General features: G+C 35.3%; 1 protein-coding gene across 2 annotated transcripts in view; it reads right to left on the bottom strand.

Moving 5' to 3' along the window:
• MMP16 (matrix metallopeptidase 16) overlaps positions 1 to 19,155 on the bottom strand; it is a 194,193-nt gene that overhangs the window by 12,173 nt on the left and 162,865 nt on the right. For both annotated transcript variants that reach the window (XM_005233026.4, XM_055798756.1), the window contains 3 exons: positions 15,252 to 15,390; positions 6,468 to 6,618; positions 1,971 to 2,086 (listed from right to left, as the gene is read on the bottom strand). In XM_005233026.4, the coding sequence (XP_005233083.1) occupies positions 1,971 to 2,086; positions 6,468 to 6,618; positions 15,252 to 15,390 (406 nt within the window). The remainder of the gene's footprint in view (positions 1 to 1,970; positions 2,087 to 6,467; positions 6,619 to 15,251; positions 15,391 to 19,155) is intronic.

Here is a 19,155-nt window from a genome sequence, read left to right as displayed (position 1 = left end):
GAAAGAAAAAAGTACTCTTTAAAATGAAATGGATTCACTGGAAGATATGCTATCAAATGTTCCCTTATGAAGCTATATAGTGAAACTTCCTTATCAACTCTGCTTCTGCTCAAAGAAAGGAAAAGTTTCAGGCAAAATGTAATCAATTTGTTTCCAACTAAGCTGTGGTACTTCTTAATTGCATCTGCTTTTGTTTCTTTCTCTCTTCATACAAACAACAGTGGAGTTGTGAACTGTTTCTTAAGACATCTATTTACTTGATTTCAGGGAAAAGGTCTTAATGGTCTTCTTGGGAACTTTATGGTATCATTTTCAGTCCCTCTTTCTGCCCTGGGGCCGTTTTAGGCTTTCTGAGAAGCACAAGAATGCCTTCTTTCTCTTCTCCTCCTCACAATCTCACGTCATTTTTTACCACCGTCCTCATTCAAAGAACCAGGCAGACTACCACAGCCACTGGGGTAAAGAAGTGGCTTTGATGTAATCAAGTCTGTCCTGCCTCAGAAATGAGTCCTCTGCCTCTGCAGTACTTTCAGACCCACTGGTCTGAGTGTTACAGCAAGACAATTTTCATTTGTAATGAGACACACATGTTCCAGAGCTCAGTACAGAAAACTTATTATGAGGAATGCAATCCCCCTGCAATCAAGGTAAGCAAAAACCCCATACATACATATATACATACATATATGTGTCTGTCTGTGTATTACATTCCTTTTGGATGTAAGTCTTTAAAAATATGCCTTAAAAGTAATGGAGGGAAGAAAGCAGAGATTATACCCATTATGTTTTTCAGTGCATGCATAATGCTTGCACCCATTTCCACATATATGTGTATTTACAGTTAGTTACTGAATGTGATGTAGGCAGAATATCATCTTGACTGACCTACTTTCCAGTTAAAACCAAAACAAAACAAATAAAAGAAAGCACAAAAAAACATCCAGGCCAAAAGGCCAGAATCCAGAGAGGTTTTCTGCTTCTGGATAAAAAGAGAGACAAGGCAGGGAAGCAATTAAACTTTTCTGGAAAGGCCCCCAAACATTTTCATGGTAAATTACTCGATCAAGTTAGAGGTTGAAATAGGAGACTGAAATTATTCATACAAGGAAAAAAATCTTTTTATCTGCTTATTAAAAGGAAATTAAAATAATAAGGCAATATATACATGAGCTGTCTATGAGGCAGACTAAACTCAGAACCTACTAATAAATAAATCATAAATGCCATACAAGAGTTCTCCAATAATCAGTGATGACAAATGCATATTTTTATTCCCATCAAAAGGATCTAATCTATGTGCAATGGAGGGCTCTGTTGGCAGCCTGCCAGCAGCCCCTGGGTAGCATTGAATTTTCGTAAGACGGAGGAGATTTTGGCTGCTCTCACTCCTTTGGAGGTGTGGCCAGCTGAGATCCTAGGTTCCTGCACATGACGATGGATCTTGATACAGGTAATAGCACTTCATGCTAACATCCTTGTGATCAGCATTTCTGCATCATGGGCTTATGACATCTTTGATTTACATAGATTCCTAAGGATATTTCTGCTTAGATAAAGATTTTTCTTCCCTTTTTTAGTTGTTCAGAATGAAATTAATACCCTCTAAGCTGTTTAAACAGCCAACACCTTGACAATTCAAATGGAGATATTGTGTGTTTAGGAAGCTTGTTTTAAAAGGTACTATAATTCAGCAGAGAACAAACATAATTAAGTGAATTAAGACACAGGGGGAAAAAAGAATGGAAATTAAAGTTTATGATACTAAATTTGAAAGATTTTCTCCACTGTGTTAAATGGTACATGCAAACAAACAGCCATTTTCATGAAAGCAAGTTCTACAGGAGGAAATATTCTGTTTGTAAATCAAGAATTCCTTCTCTACTTAGCCTGAATAGTTAATCACCTCTCTACTACCCTACCTTACATAAATTTTGTTAGTAAATCATTAAAATAGGAATGTGTTTGCATACCATTTTCTTTGTGGACAAAGGCTCCCTGAGGAGATTCTGGGATACCTTTCCAAATTGTGATTGGTTTGGGATAACCAGGGTCCATGGATCTCATTTCTTCACTGTACCTCCAGTACCTGATTTTTTTTTTAAAGGGGAGGGAAAAAAAAAATCATTTATAAGGTAGCAGATGAGTAACTAGGTATTTTTTTCCTTCTAATATTTGATACATTCACTAGCCACAAATGGGAATGCTTGACTTCTTGTCTTTAAACATACTACCTGATTACAAGGAAATCTATTTGCTGACTGGACAACAGTTTCATGTAAGCAGAAAGAAGATAAAAGATTTCTGCACTTTGACAACCAAATCAGGATGCATCTCACTTTTAACTGCAGCAATTCTGATGCCTGGTGTGTCTGCACAGTAACAGAGATACAACATATGCAAAGATACATTCATGTTTTAGATAACATTTTAATCATGAAAACAACCATAGTTTCAGATTAAAATACTCCCAGAAATTTTAACTCCTTATATGTATGCAGTACAGTAGCTTTTAATGTCATAATTAAGTAGATACAGTGTAATACAAAATTCAACCTGCTTTTGTGCCTTTTTGCCAGCCAGTCCTCCTCCAATTTAAAAACCTTACGCATGCACATTCTAGGCAACCTGAACATGTAAGAAGTATTTGCACTTGTGATTTTATTTACATGTACAGATAATTTCTTTGTTGTTACGCAGCTGGCTAAATTGCTATTCATATCTTATTATAAGCTGCTTCTGAGAATTAACATTTTGTATGTCTAGTATCTCTGTGTATCTGGATACATCAGTTGGGTGGGTTGTTTCATATTTTGATTCGTTCCACTCATTTAGAGCATAGCAGTTTAGAGCATAGTAGTCTTGGAGAATGTTTTGGGTTGTTGTTTTTTTTTAATCAGTTTTATCCATGTGAAAAATCACATCAAAAGGCAGTCACGTGCCATTTCAGGACATCAAGAGCCTGAGAATATATCCCTTCAATTGATAATCTGGTCACTGCAGCAAACCTGACCCTCTTTCTAATCTGAATTCATTTGACTTCAGCTTTTAGAAACCCTTGTTGTGACCATTCCTGATACATTAAAGAGTCCATTTAGTGGATGATATTTTGTCCCTGCAAAGGTACTTAGACACTCTAATCAATCCACATCTTTTTTAAAAAGTGAAATGGTCTAAAATCCTCTGTATTTCTCCCTGTGTGGCATTTCTTTGGCTTTAAACTTCTAATGAAATTAAAAGGTGGCAGATTTCAAGTGGGTTAAGAGTTAGCAAGTTACATTAAAGAACATTTGTATTTTTTCTTTCTTATGCATAAATTATCTTTATAGCTTGATTTCTTAATCTAGTCACATATGCATCAGTAACCAGCCAACAATGTCCTTTATTTTGAAATTTAACATCTTTCAGAGTTTACATGTAGAAAGAAACAACATGTAGAAGTAGTAAACAAAGCTCTGACATCAATATGATTGCAACCAGTTCTTCTTCATCTTTTGACTCTGTGTTTCTTCTTCGTTTGCATTTTTTATCAACTACCTTACCTTTTACTCTGTCCTTTTTTCCCAGAACCCTATTTCCTACCTGCATACTTCCACTCATTTTACTTTTTTCTCTTCCAACTTTTAACCTTTTTGAGCTCCTCATTTTACACATCTGTATTTTTCCACTGGACTGCATGATGGAAATAGACAGTTCTATAGGACTTTTTAAAACATACATTGTCATTAAAAATATATCTTTAAGGACACAGCCAGTGCACACTCAAAAGTACCAAAACTACTGTTTTTTAAGAATGGATGACAAATCCTATGAGGGAAGGACTGATCATGGTACTATCTAGGCAATCTGTGCTGGAATAATGAGTGTGTCTACAGGGTAAGGAAAAGCCTAATCCTGATTCTCTTTAGCATGCCAAATGCTCACAAGCAGACTCCGCAATGATTTGAGTGATTTGAGCTTTAAGAACTACATATATTGTGCTACTATATCTCAAAGGATAATAAAGTAACAGAGGGAAAATCAATGAAAGTGCACTTCGTGGCTTTAGAGAAAGGGAATTTGGAAAATATTTGCTTATACATGTTCTTTCCTGTATCTAATCCTATTAATGATATTCTGAACTATTGGATGACTAAGCTTTATGAAGAAAAAAATATTCATTTAAATTCTGAATGACAAAACCCAGTCACACCAGATGGGTCATGTGACAAAACCATGTGTCAAGAAATGCAGCAATATTATCTTGTTCTACACTACTCAGCTCTGGTAGGAGAGGAATGAGTAAGGGCAAAATGTTTTCTGTAGTCATCTTTTCTCCCCTCTTTAGCTTTCATACGATTATTAGGAAGAATTATCATTAGTCTTTAAATGGATCATTTCAAATATTAATAATAACAATCAATACATGAGCTGCTTTAGACATTTGAGTATTAGAATTTACAAATTGGACTTTTAAATCTTACTGGTGTTTTTCTTGGTTTGAGTTTTTTGTTTGGCTTGGTTTCACCCCTCCCCCCCTTTCCATTTTATAGCCAATATTTGATGCTTTGTATTCTATTGCTCTAACATTTTTATGTATACCCCTGTTCTGGGACATTTAACTCTGTCTAGATTCTGCCCTGGAGCTCCTTAACTAAGATTAATGTCAAAATAAAATAAGTATAGAGGTCCTTGACTTACATAAGGAGGAACATTGTTATTTTTGGTAACTTTTTGGTTCCCTTTCATTCTTACCTCCTGCCACCAGGAAGGTACATTCTCATGTGATACCTTCTTCAGGAAAAGATCCACCCCTACAGTAGACTTATACATACTACTAAAACCAGCAGGAGAATTCAACTCTAACTTTACATTAAGAAAAAACTGTGATATAAATAATACACATTGAGAAGCTTAGTGGTATATGGGTTTATTCCCACTGGTGGTCAATCTCCTGTAATAGCTCAATTATCTCTGCAAGGCTCATGTTGTTCTATCTTCTTCTAACACTCTGGCATTTATAACCTGCTGAGTTTTATTGTGCTTGTTAGCTCTAAGTAGCAACTTCTCCATCACCAGATGTTTTCTCTGATAGTTCTTTTTGTCTTCTGTTATTACCACTAGTGTTTTAGGAAAGTCTTGACTATAAGTAACTGCTTGTACATGGAAATATAAAAGGACATTGCTGTATAAAGGCTAAAGGAGTACAGGTCACATAAGATTCCTACTGTGCATACTTTCCCAGGAGTGTGGAGGTGGAAAATTATTACCTAAAATGAACATTAATATTTTAAAAATCTACTCAGCCACGGCAAGCAACTTATTTAGGTGGCCACCTTCTTTACTGTGGAAATTAATTGCTTGAAATGATACCTAGTTTTCAAACACCACAAACATTTTACTTAGTTATCTGCTTTTCTCATCAAGGGTGCTGGATATTTTTTTTTTTTTAAAAAAAAGCTTTTACAATAAAATTTGTTGTGGCAATCTGTAGTACAATATTCTAGTACTGCTTAAAAATGAGCAACTGTAGTGTGCTAAACATATTCTATGATGTGCATTAAATTAATTTAAGTGATCCATGAGTACTATTAGTGTCTCAAAATCCTAAATACTGCACAGTAACAAAAGCAGTCATCATACTTTTAACAATACTAATACAAACATTACAATTATTAATAAATAATAATTTTTCTCTGAGCACTTAGAATTTGCACAGTGAAACACCAATCAACAAATGGTAACATCATGAAAATCTGTCAACCCCATCCTTCATATAACTTGTAGGGATTAAAAAATTAATGAGTTCTCTTAACATCTCTATAAAGCCGACAAATATTATTTCCTTTATTTTTAGAGACAGGGAAATGAAGACACAGAGACACTAAGTGACTAATGCACGTCTCTTTCAGGACTGAAAAATACTCAGATTTTACCATCTTTTCCTGTTCTTTATTAATCATAAAAATAAGTGTCGCTTCTGAAGGGAACTGTAAGATTTATTTTAAAATAATTCCTAAGGAACTGCTCAAATTGTTCTCTAACTTCCTGGTTTAGCTGTCATTTCCCATTCTTACCTCATTTTTAAATAGTAGCAGAGATGTTATTTTCACTGACCTTAAAAAGCTTTAGATCACGCCTTGCCTGTTTATGTGCTAGAGTTTAGAAAAATGGATAAAAAGGAGCAGGTAAGAGTGTACATAACTATATTACTTTGAATATTTAAATTTAAATTTGCCACATCTACGATGTGCCTGTTGATTTCTAATACTTAAACTTTCCACTGGGTATACATACACTCATTTCAGTATAGTCACACAAATATAATTTAGGTTATAAGAAATGTGAAAACAACATGGCCTTCCAAGTTTCATTGACAGAAAATGAACTGTTTAAGTAGCTTGACTTCTCATTTTGAGAAATAGAGGAAAATATTAACATGCTTAACTAATATCCACCAAATTGATTCCTTGCAGAATCCCTGTACCTACCTATCTCCTTTGAAGAAGTAGGTTTTCCCAACATCTTCCCACCAAATTGCCGAATCAATGCCATGGGAAGGAATTCCGCTTCCAAGTGTTATCAAATCATGAGGATAACCTGGCTGGAGAGTAGTGTCCTTGAACACCCAGAACTTGTTACCTGTACAAAAGCATATAAATATACATATATAGTCTTCAGTACACTCAGTATTAATATTAATACACTGCTAAGAAATAAGAAAGACTCTCAAAGGGCTATATAGTGGTTCTGCCAAACACAATGAAATGAAAAATGTTCTATCACTGCAGATAATGCAAAATTAAATATGCCTTACAGATAACTTGCATTTATAAAACACCTTTCATTCAATAAGCCCACAGAATATTTTGGTACCAACTATATAGGGATCAAACTCAGAATGAATATGAAGTCATCCCAAGAGGCTCTGTGGTTGATAATGTAATACATTTACAGTGATACCACACAACAGCTTTGCATTTCATGAGGCAAGAAGAGTGGATTTTAAGACAAAATGAGGTAAGAAAACTTATAAATAAATAAAAAATAGAAAATCCTATCCTCATGGAGACCATATACTTTTACTACTCTGTCTCTCCTTCTCCTCAAGAAGTGAAATTACAAAGGATGACCGGTTTATTTCTGAAATGGCCAGAGAATTTAAAATACTTTTCTTAGCATATTTTCTTTAGTGGCCTAAAGACAGCAAACTGAGGTTCTGATACTTTTCTTAGCATATTTTCTTTAGTGTGGCCTAAAGACAACAAACTGAGGTTCTGATGTCTCATAGGTGAAAACCTTGTGTTTCTGAAATTAATGGGGGATTGCCTTTAGTACCAGTGGCAGTCAGATTTAACCTCTGATTGTGGGTGATGAATCATTCAAAACCACCCAACTGACTTAATAGGTGCTGGTAATACAAGGTAGCTGTACGACTCTACCTGGTGTTAGCACAGTGTGTACACAAACCTCAGGTTACCTAAACTGTCTTAAATATGAAGAATAGCCTACTGCCTTCTGTACAGAGTGTTCAGTGGTTGAATCCCTACTGTTGCAGTTACTAGCGAAATATATTGTCTATATAGAGGAATGCATGTCTACAGAAGCAGCCGTTGTGCCAGTGTGTACCCCCCTCATACATTTTGGAGAGGATGCTTCCTGGCTCTTGTAACTGGATAGCTTACCTCACCAGCCCACAACTCCAGTTTCCCAGCTTCAGTTTGCTCTAGCATCCTAGGCAAGCTCTTCTTCCTCACTGAACACTTCCACAATTATCTCACCCGGTTCATCATCTCATATTAAGCATTTAGTTTAACACTTTCCCCAATAATTGTGTTGTCCTCCAGAATCTTTACTAGGGTCTTCTCAACATATGGTGCCTCCTGTCTTATTCTTGCAACTATCTTCTCCTTTTTACATTTTTGCTTTCTTCAAATTCTTCTCCAAAATACACTCCTCACCTGTGTCTTTTTAGTAGAGACTTTCAAACACAGAAAGCTTTGGTTGAAAAAGGGGAATAAAGATCCTCATATGCCCCCTAGAAATAGGGAAAAGGGAGCATAATTTGCATTTTAGTACTTATCTGAAGAGCTTGCTTTGAGGCCTCTGTTGTGTAGGAACCATGTGCTTATTTTTCCTTCAAAGCACTACCTTCATCTGTGTTTCTAAAAAGCATTGCTATTTTTGGTAATAATATCACTGAAGGAAAAGATATTCTTTGACATCATGTAGACCCTTCTGAGTTACATCACAGAAAGGTCTAGAGAAGACCTATGGTCAAGTATTGTAAAGGCTGCCCAGGGAGGTGATGGAACCACCATCCCTGGAGGTGTTTAAAAAAATTGTAGATGTGGTGTTTAGGGACATGGTTTAGTGATGGTCTTGGCAGTCCTGGGTTAACGGTTGGACCTGATGATCTCAAAGGTCTTTTCCAACCTAAATGATTCTGTGAGTCTATGATTCTGTGAATACATATATGAACTGACCTGTTGGATACTTCACTTTGGTCTGTCCATTGTTATTTTTTATGATGACATTTAAAATATATGGGGAAAAGGTTAAAAATATATTTTACTCAAACACATTTGGAAAGAGATGGTAAGAGATAAAGTCGTGGTTGTCCATATTAGTCATTGCACTTACCTGTAAGGCTAAGCAGGCTGTTACACAGACTTAGGAGGTTAAGGTACTGTGCTGTATAAATATTTTATAAGGAAATGTAATATTACCCCAAAGATCTAGGATCATGTGTATGCCAGAGTCACCAAGAGGGAAAATCTGGAGAGTTGTTTTGCAGTTGGTTTTATATTTTAGCTGACCCTCAGTGGTATTAAATGTTTGTTTAAAGTAAGGGGATTTTTAATCTCCCTGTTTGCACTGTAGTGATTTAAAGCATATTTTCATTTTATCACAGTTTTAATTAGGAGAGGGGATATAGTTTCAGTCCCTCCCATGCTGGGTTTCCAGAGTAAATTTTTTATCAGCTTCTTTACAGCTGCTTGTCACCCACTTCCAAGCACAGACGCTACAGTTCAGTCAAAAGATTCGTCTTCTCTTCCCTACCAGTTGAAGGAAGAAAGGGTTCAAACAATGAGTATGTACAGAGCCATTTGAAGTACTGAAAATAAAAGAGACACAGAGGTCTATTAAGAAGTCATGGAAAGCTGAGGTCTGTGTTGACCTGGGATTAGGGTCTGTGCTAACCTGGCAAGTACCCTTACTGAGATTCCTTACAAAATTCACTTATAGAGCTTGATTACACTGGGTGAGGATCTTCAGGCATTCACTGTCCCTCCTCCCATGTGGTTTTGCCAACTCACATGACTGGACACAGAAGGCTTCAGATGGTAATGACAGTTTCAAATGCAACGATAAGAGAAGTCATGCATTTTGGACCTTACTAGTTAGTACTTCTGGTGTGAACAACAGATGGCATCCAGTGAATGATACTGAGCCAGCTCATTTCTGTTTCAGAAGATCATTCAAAATGACAGCTGTTGCACAGCATTGAGAGGCATATGCTGTGATGTATGTAATGCTATTACCTTTCTCTGTGCCTCACAAGGAATAAACGTAACACCGGTTGTTAGGAATAGATCATTATCAGCCATACCCAACAAGTCAAATTTACCTATTAACAAGATCAGCTCATACCAAAATAAATAAGGGTTGAGCACACACCATTATAAGTGACAGCACAACTAAGCCAGGAATTTGTTGCATATTCATATAGACTGAAGTAGAAGGGAACAGTAGATGTGGGAACAGCAGACTTAGAAACTAAATTCTTCTTCACATAATTTCTTAATAAGAACCAAATTATTTCTGGGTAAATAGAGAAAAGGTAAATTTAACAGTATTTTACGGAGACAGTGGGGCATTGAGAGCTCTAACATACATGGCCAAAACTTCCATTGATGCTACCTAGAGGGAATTGTATTTAACATCTGCTTTGGAGACACGTTTGGTCTGCTAGAACTGTGTCAATTGTTAATGGGAAGGACTGTATATAAGAAATCCAAATGTTCCATCTGGCTGACAGTTTTCACTTTGTTTGTTGGGGGGGTTGTTTGTTTGTTTGTTTGTTTCAGGGGGGTTTAGGTGATTTGTTGTTGGGTCTGTTGTTTTAGGGTTTTTTTCTGTTTAGCTTCTGTCCCTCAGCTGGAGGAAAGTGGGATCAGAGGATTTTCAAAAAACAGAAAAAACTGAGAAGCTTTCAAACTCCAAATATTAGGAGGAGTTAGAGCCGAAAATCAGTGCAAAACTTGCCTGGTTGTGATGAGAATTAACTCCTTTTATTTCTAGCTTATATTTATGTACCTTAAAATGTATTAAAAATGAATCCTTAAATCAGTATGCTTTCATTTAGCTCATATTGCACTTCCACTAGTGAATAATCAATACACCTCATTAATGTGATTATAATGGAAATAAAGAATTTATGACAAAACTAAAATTGTTATAGTTTGATCCTTCTTATAGATAACTAATGATCGTTCAGAGTCCTAGCTTATGCTAGCTTGGCAGAAACCATTGTATTTATTTTACAAATTTGTTTTTTAAGGTCAGTTGGTGGGTTTGTTATGCTCATGGAGAATAAAGCACCACATGTTTCCGGAAGTCTGGGCAACCTGCTGAATGTTTCACCTCTCTGCTTTTATTTTCTAATGTAAGATCTAGTATGATAACAAGTAGAATGGTAAAGTCACAAGCTGAGAATGAAGCAAGTGATAAAAAAGTCAAAATGTCTTACTTGTTGCAACAATGCTTTGTCAAATATCATCACTGTAGGGAAACAATTGAGAAGGATGAACTGTGACTGCAATTATTTGAAGTCTTTCAACATGTATATTTGACATTCTAAAAAAAATACTGGAAATAAAGGATATCTGTATTGCCATGCTTCACTTAAAATATTGAATATTTAACTCCAGATATTTTTCAGACTATTAACTACCTACTAACTACTGCAAACAATTATGCAGTTTTTAGCAAATGTAGTTCTTCCTTTGTAGAATCAGAATCCTAAATAGTTGTGCTTCTGGGCTGTCAGCAACCAAGACTTTTGTTCATGTTATTTACAATGTGTGTAGTGCAAGATCTGTGTGGGATATAGCATCTAATCACTGTGTTACAGTGATGAAACAAATTCTCAAAACTTTTAGGAATCATATTCAACCAAAGCCAGTTAAATCTAACCCTGAAGTTTGAGGTTTTTTCTTCAGTCATCCTTGCTCTTAATTTTGGTCTTTCAAGCCAGGATCAAATATTGTCATACTAAAATCCCCAAATTATTATTCATGCTTCCTTTATTCACATCCTCTCTTTCCCACATCAAGTTTCTGTCATATCTCTGCTCCATGATCTAACACTATAGTAAATCTATTTTTCAAAATAAAACTGTCAAGCAGTGGGATAAGTGCAGCTGAAAGTTATGATGGTGGCACTGGTAGTATGAGTTTTACAGCAGCATTTCTATTGCTACATTTGGTTTACCATAACATTTGAAAGTGCAGATGGCTTGACAATTTCATTTTTAGCACCATATAAATTCCCACAGGTACACAGAATAAATTTTACTATTCACGTTTCCTCATTGAAAAAAAAAAAAAAAAAGAAAAAAAAGTATCATTCTGGTGCCATCTTCTTATTATCATTCAGCATGGACACCAGCAGTGAATAATAACAATTTAAACATCTGTTTTTTATAAGCAGCCAACCACCAGATATTGCTATGAACTTTATGAGCTTTAGAAGGCACAAGGAGACAGGCTAAATATCTTAAGCCATGTATAACAAGCAAGCATCACTTTGTACTACAAGCACACCACTAAATTTTTACAGTTGTTTTTCCTTGTGAAAATAAATATTGATGCAAAAAACCCAACAAAACAAAACAAAATAAAAAAGGAAATAAAAGTTAAAATGGTAAAATTAAAAAGAAAAGAAAAATAAAAAACAATGGCATTTCAAAACTAAAGAAGACACTTGTTCCAATATTCTTGAACTTGATTCATCTTGATTTTCTACAGATATCTAACACATTATGCATAATCCTCAAGTATTCTCAGGAGAGTAATGTCAGATAGGTAAGAATATAGTGATAGATTTTATTAGCACAAATTAAGAATAACTACATTTATCATAGCAAAATCATAAGCTATAAAAACGTTTCAAAGGTTCATCAATAAATGTTCCATCCTGAGCTGACATATCATTTGCATATGACTTATATTTTATAACATAGCTCCCATTTAAAAAAATAATTTTTTTAAATACTTTTATAAATTTTCTAATCTATACTTCTACTACTGAATGAATCTAACTGTATACACAAAGACAGGAAAACTCTAATGGTAATCAAAAAAAGTAATAAAAATCTAAATCTGTTTTATAATTTAAATCAACTGTTTAAAATTTGATGTTTGCCATCCTGAAGGACAAGGATTGAAACAAATCAAATAGAGCATAGATTATTGAAAATAAATGAAATTTATATATTTCTAAAAAGATAAACAGTGTGTTTTAATACAGGATAGCTCATAAGGTCTATCCTGAGTGCATCTTAAATACAGAACATTGTTCATCCTGAATTTATGACAGCGTAGGCATGTAAAGAGAAGTAAGTTGGAAATTACTCACTAGCAGTGGCAGATGAGTAAATTGGCTTACTGCTTTCTTCACCTTCCTCAAAGAGTAGAGATACTGCTCCACAAGTATGAAAGCATGAGTGAAAATCAGTCAGCCACAGGAGGCCCTGTTTCACACTAGCAAAAAAGCCTCCAAAGTGAGTGAAAGAGAGTAATGGAGAGGGAAGGTGTCCTTGGAACATTTGAGCATCTGAAGAAGCAGCAGTGGCTTTTCTGAAGGGAGGATATTTACACACTGACCTGTTTCTCCAAAACACACCAGATATTCAAAACTCTATACCTTACAGGGAATTGGATGTTACAGATACCTTGAGAAGAAGCTTTGCAGACTTCAAAAATCTGCAAGTAAATGCTGTCATCACTCAAACACCACACTTTTCTGCCATGATGAACTGACCAGTCTTGAAGTGATTTGGAAAATGTTCTCTGAGGTGCACATAGTGACATTATTCCAGTCCAAGCTCTATGATAGCCTTCACTCCGTATTTTCTATTTTTTCTACATGTTGGCTTAAGGATGTGCTTTGTGAACACATCTGTATGCAAGACTTCAAATGTAAAGATCCTTGGTTTGACCAGTTTTAGATCGGTAAAGCACACTACCTGGATAACATAATCTACTTGGTCATCATCTTAGCAATAATCAACTTGTCTATTTATATCACCTTTGGGAGGAAGACATATACCCTTCCCAGGAAAAAAATTTGTGAGGGAATGGAAGAAACAAGACAATTGTTACCTACAGTCTGTTTATATATACTTCTGTAATCATGTTCCACAAGGCAGCTGAAATCCTTGGCTAACAGGAATTTTCAAGGGCACACATACAAAAGACTCAGCTAAACCTATTGATTCTGTGGCAGTGGAAAACCATGAATTACACTGATATGCAAACACCATCAGGTAGATACTGGAAGTCATGTAGAGGAAGTGGCAGAGAAGCAAAAAGTCAGAAAAATCGCAGAAGGAAACATGAGAACTTTTGACCATAGCAAACAAAGGGACAATAGAAATGTCACTTGAAAAATAATTGAAGGAACATTGAAAAGAAAGCAGGTGGGAAAATACCTGCAACAGAAAATCCAAGTATCATAAGATAACAGCTAGAAAACACAAAACTAGCTGGTCTGAAATCACAGAATCACAGAATGGTTGAGGTTGGAAGGGACCTCTGGAGATCTAGTCCAATCCCCTGCTAAAGCAGGTAATCCAAGAGCAAGTTGCAGAGTCACGTCCAGGCTGGTTTTTAATGTCTCCAGAGCAGACTCCACAACCTCTCTGGGCAGCCTCTTCCAGTGCTCTGTCACCCTCAAAGAAAAGTTCTTCCTCACATTCAGGTGGAGCTTCCTGTGTTGCAGTTTGTGCCCCTTGTCCTGTTGCTGGGCACCACTGAAAAGAGCCCATCCCCATCCTGTTAACCCTTCCCCTTAAGATACTTGTAGACATTGATAAGGTCCCCTCTCAGCCTTTTCTTCTCCAGGCTAAACAGGCCCAGCTCTCTCAGCCTTTCCTCAGAAGGTAGATGTTCAAGTCTCCTAATCAGACAGCATAAGCTGGGGGTGATGAGGAAGGAAAGGAACACAATATTCTGACTTCTAAGACCACAATCCTGCTGCTTGTGCTTCCTTTAATTAATCCTGATTATTTAATGTCCCAGGTAGAAAACAGAGAAGTTCTTCTTCTGTTTTTTATTATCTATAACCTATAGACAATGTTTTCATAGTGAATAAAATACTATGTCTAGCTCCCTGTTAATGATTCCACTTGTAAAAATTAATTTTTGATATAACAACTTAAAAAATATCTGTTTTTTTAATGAGTTAACAAGTGAATCAGTCACGTAACTAAACAGCTGAATCATTTTTCACATATCTATTCAGTTCCTTCTTTCTTCTTCCACATTATTATCTTATAAAACATACTTTACATGGTTTTCACTCTTTTGTTGCTAGCTGCTAAATGGGTATTTATTTAACATATAGGATAATTTTCTCATTAAATTAAAATTAGATGCATGTTCAAGAACTTTAATTTTGCAGAACAGCTGATGCCTGGAGTGAAACTTTGAAAAGAATGATTAGCAACAATTCAATCCATACAACATATTTTCTGGAGTTTTTGCTTCTTTAAAAATACTAAATACATATCTATGAAAAAGATACTTAATTCTCCCCACCTGAAAATCCTTGCATCACAATCACAGTTCTCAGATGAAACATGCTACAGTGCAGTACAGTGACATATATGTATCACAAATGTAATTTAAATATATGCAAATTTAATTTGTAAAAAGAAGAGCCAAAACCACAATAAAAAAAAAAATAGCTGTTCATTCTAGCTTCTGAATCCACATCTTTCAAGAGAGATTTCACAGTATATCATTGCATTGGTATGTCTATTATTTATACTTCCACATTTTTACTGAATATATAAGAGTAAGTGATCTGATTCTCTGAATGGTAAGAAGAAATTAAAGCTTTATGTAGTTGCCAAAATGAGAAAACATAACTCATATATTCTTCATTTAGCTACCAATTTACAACATGATTTACAAATCATTAGTAAAAATAAGAAATCATCACAGCCAAAAGTATTACACAAAATCTTACTTTTCTTCTTTTCTTACCTTTAAAGAAGACAAAATTCCCCTCACTGTTTTCATAAACTGCATCAATGCTGGGAGGCAGTCCCCTCCAGAAGTAGGTAATCTGCATGGGGTATCCATCCATCACCCTGTTGTTTCTGACTCGCCAAAACCACTGATCCTGGAAACCAAATATACATCTCTTACTATGCTTTGAGGCATTTGTATGTCTTCAGCTGCTGTCCTGAAAATACTGAACAGACTATCCTAGCATTTTTAGAACATGACCTCTCCCCATTCGCATAACCATATTTGTGTTTGCAGTCGTGCCACATCCACACATTACAAATGTGTCGGAGCTAGCTGGTCCTGGAGGTGGGAATAAGTTACCTATGTGAACTGTGTGTTTGGTGTAGATAGCCTTCAGAAGAACATACAGCATGCTGTATGAGATGACATAACTTTCTCAGCATCATTCCTATAAGGGGCCCAACTTAACATTTGTGGACTGACTACAAGTGCTTTTACACTGAACTGTACGCGTATGTGTAAGTCTAATGTAATGGGACTACAGACAGGCTTTGAAGAAAAACTAATTCTGCAAGCCATTTGCAGTGGCTGCTAACAGTGAAAGGTTGACAGATACAGCTGTAACATTACTACATCAGTCTGACTAGAACTACACTTTGGTGACAACTTTACTGTAGTGAAGATTTGCAGTCTTTCCATGTAATAGCAAATCAAATGGTTAATATTACAGCCAGTTACAGGTGCTAAATCCAGTGTCCTGGTAAATCTCTCTTAGTTTGTTGCCATTTAAAATGTTTTCTCCCTGTGGGATATGGTATTACTTTCAGTGACAGTCATAGGGAAGTTGCATTGTTGAGAAACATTCAAGTTGAGAAATCAGAATGTGACAGATTAGGTGAGTGTTGATAAAGATGTTGTTGTACCTCTTCAGCTCTTATAACAACAGCAGTTCCAGTTCATCCAATATTTAGAGATGAAGGATAGGGTAAACAAGTATTTAACTTTTTACATACATTTGCACATGTTTACAGTATTACTATTATATAAAACAAAACCCTTTAAATGTTAAAAAAAAGTGCTATTCTGTCAGGTATCTGTCACAGTTTCACATGGCAGTTCAGCCTTCTTTCTGTACAGGTCAACTTGCCAAGCAAAAGAGAATTGTGCTCTTATGGGAATGGGCACAGCTTAGAGAGAAGATTAATACTTTGCAGGAGCAGGCTTGTGATGAACTGTATTTATCATCTTTCCAGATCTGAGATCACAGCTCTCTAATTGTTTATCTTTCCAATGACTCAAAAATTTATACATCTCTACAAAAAGTATTAGCCATACAAATACAAAACAGCTCAATATATATACAAAAACGTATCTTAATTGTGAGCATAAATAAGTCTAAAATTTGAAAGAGTTGTTTTGAGTCCCAGATTTCTGGGAACTTTAGCATTAAAAAAAGTTCAGATAGCTTACACAACCTTAAAAATATTATATCGAAAAGCTGCAATTCTCTGGAAATACTACTACTAAAATCCCTCACATTTTTTCATGTTTTGCTATTTCATTACCAGTGTAACAAAGTTACATTATTCTCACCTGATTAGACTCCTATTTTGAGCTTCAGTTGTTTGTTTTTGTTTGTTTGATTTTTTTTATTGTAAGAGGTATTATAACTTTCAAGGCAGGTCAATAAAGCAATTTTTTAGGATTAATTGACTAAATTCCAGTAAGAGAACTGGCAGAAGTGGGGGAATACAGCTTAGAGATACAAGTATTTAGGAAGGCCTAACTGAATCATGTGCTCGGAATGCCAGAACAGATGTCAACCTCTGATATTTTTTATTATAGCATGTAGATAAGACAAGAGTCCTTTGAAAAATTATAATAGGGGGAATAGACTCAAACCGATATTTGGAAGTAATTTTTCATTGAAACAGTAATAAATGCTTGAAATGGATTTTCAGGTCAGAATTTTGAGGCATCATCAATCTAGGAACGACTTAGGGAGGAATGATGTAATAATAAGTCTCAATAGGCCAAACAGTTCTTTGTCCTCTCCAAACATCTGTAAAATGCTTTCCTATAAAAAGCCAGGCAGTATCTCAGAGATCAGTTATTAAAGTTTAAAGAAAAGGACAAACAAGTAGCAAGCTTCAGTGATTTAAAAGTGCAGTCTTTGTGATATCTGTTACTACCTTCAGTACAATGCAATACTCCAGTCTTGTCTTCTTCACCCAGAGATAGAGATAACCCTTTTTATTTATCTGAATTTGGTTGCAAAAATACATCTTAGAAAACAATGTTTAGTGGCATGAAGGAACATATCCAGCTCTCATAAAATGTCCTCCACCTCAGAAGGACATGGATCAAGTTGTGGGTACAAAACAAGCAGGATATGTAAAACTGAACAAAGGCTGACTACTTAGCTGAATACAAAAGGACTTAAGTACACACATAATCACTTCATCAACAAAAGTCGTCAATGAAATGCTCAAGCTTCCAGGAGTTTCCCAATAGAATGCACATACTCCAGAAAGTCTGGACCTCAGGTCTATAGACAAAGCTTGTAACATTCTAGGTTGGCTAATTAATCTCAACTCTTAGCTAGTACACCAAAGCAGGTCTTGCAAATCACATTATTGTGTGTTATAAGAGAAGAATTTCTGTAGTTCTAATGACAGAAATGATCTTCTTTTGATCAGACTTCAATTACATTGTTAAATATTCAATCAAGTCCATTGACTTGTGTTGTTTTGTTTTGTTTCGTTTTGTTTCATTTAAAACCCCAAAAAATACCAAAACAAAACAAACCCCTCCCAAACTTCAAATAGTCATGGCTATATTGAATCGTTGACAAACCTCCAAGTGTTAAGATAGAGGTGGCCAGAGTAGGAAGCAGTCATTTTAGTTTGGCAGTACTGCAGTGCTGACTGGAGAGTACTATCCCATCATGGTGATTACTGGTATAATATCAATGTCAATGGAATGACCTCAGTAAAGAGACTAAATATGCATTCTTGAAAGAAATTGAGTATGTAACAAACACAGTTTTCGTAGTGCAACAAAACCGTAAAATCAACAAGTCAACAGAGATACTCTTCTCGTGAATGAGTTACGTTTCAGCCTTAGTGATTTGTGGAATACATTTGCATTAACTAATTTTGATAAGAAGGCCAATAAAATTATATTCTGCAGATTTGGTATTGAGTTGTATGTTGAATTGTGTATTTCATATTTATTTTAAGCAATCTGCAGCATAATAGTGAGATTATTCTTATTTATTTTTTTGTTCAAATTCCTTAGAAAGCCAATAATTTGCTGTACTATACCACAATTAAAATTTTCACGGTAATACTATTATGGCAAAGCTGGAATGTTTGGTTCATGCAGCATAACCCCAGGAATTTGGTTTTAAATATATATTTATGGTAATGTCAATATTATGTATCCATAAGCTTTCAACAAGAAATCAAATTACATGACAAGAAATTAATTCAGCAGGGTGTTACTGTGTGTACATATCGGTCCTGGACTTTTCACCTGAGACTGATACTAGAAGAGTCTCCTTTATCCTATAATCATTTTAGAGATACTTCCAAAAGAAATGGTATCAAACATGATAAAATAAAAAATCATGGATCTTCAAGATCTTTTCTTTTTTTTTAATATGTACCTTGTTACTTCCTGAACTCTACAAAAATATTGAGACTACTACTTCTGTACTAATATTACTAGGTTAGTATTCAGTGAATTACATAAGAACAACTGATTTGACCAGATGTATATGTCTACAATGCAAAAATCTGTTTAGATATGAACCACTGAACCTGGCACAATAAAGGTCCCTCATAGGAACATTCTAAGGCAAGCTTCACTTGGTTGTTTACTTCTCTGCACTGATTAAAAATGGAACCTAGCA

Source organism: Falco peregrinus, chromosome 3, assembly GCF_023634155.1.
Source record: "Falco peregrinus isolate bFalPer1 chromosome 3, bFalPer1.pri, whole genome shotgun sequence".
NCBI classification, from domain to species: Eukaryota; Metazoa; Chordata; class Aves; order Falconiformes; family Falconidae; genus Falco; species Falco peregrinus.
The sequence above is the reverse complement of the archived record's forward strand: the minus strand, read 5'-3'. Positions and strand labels throughout refer to the sequence as shown.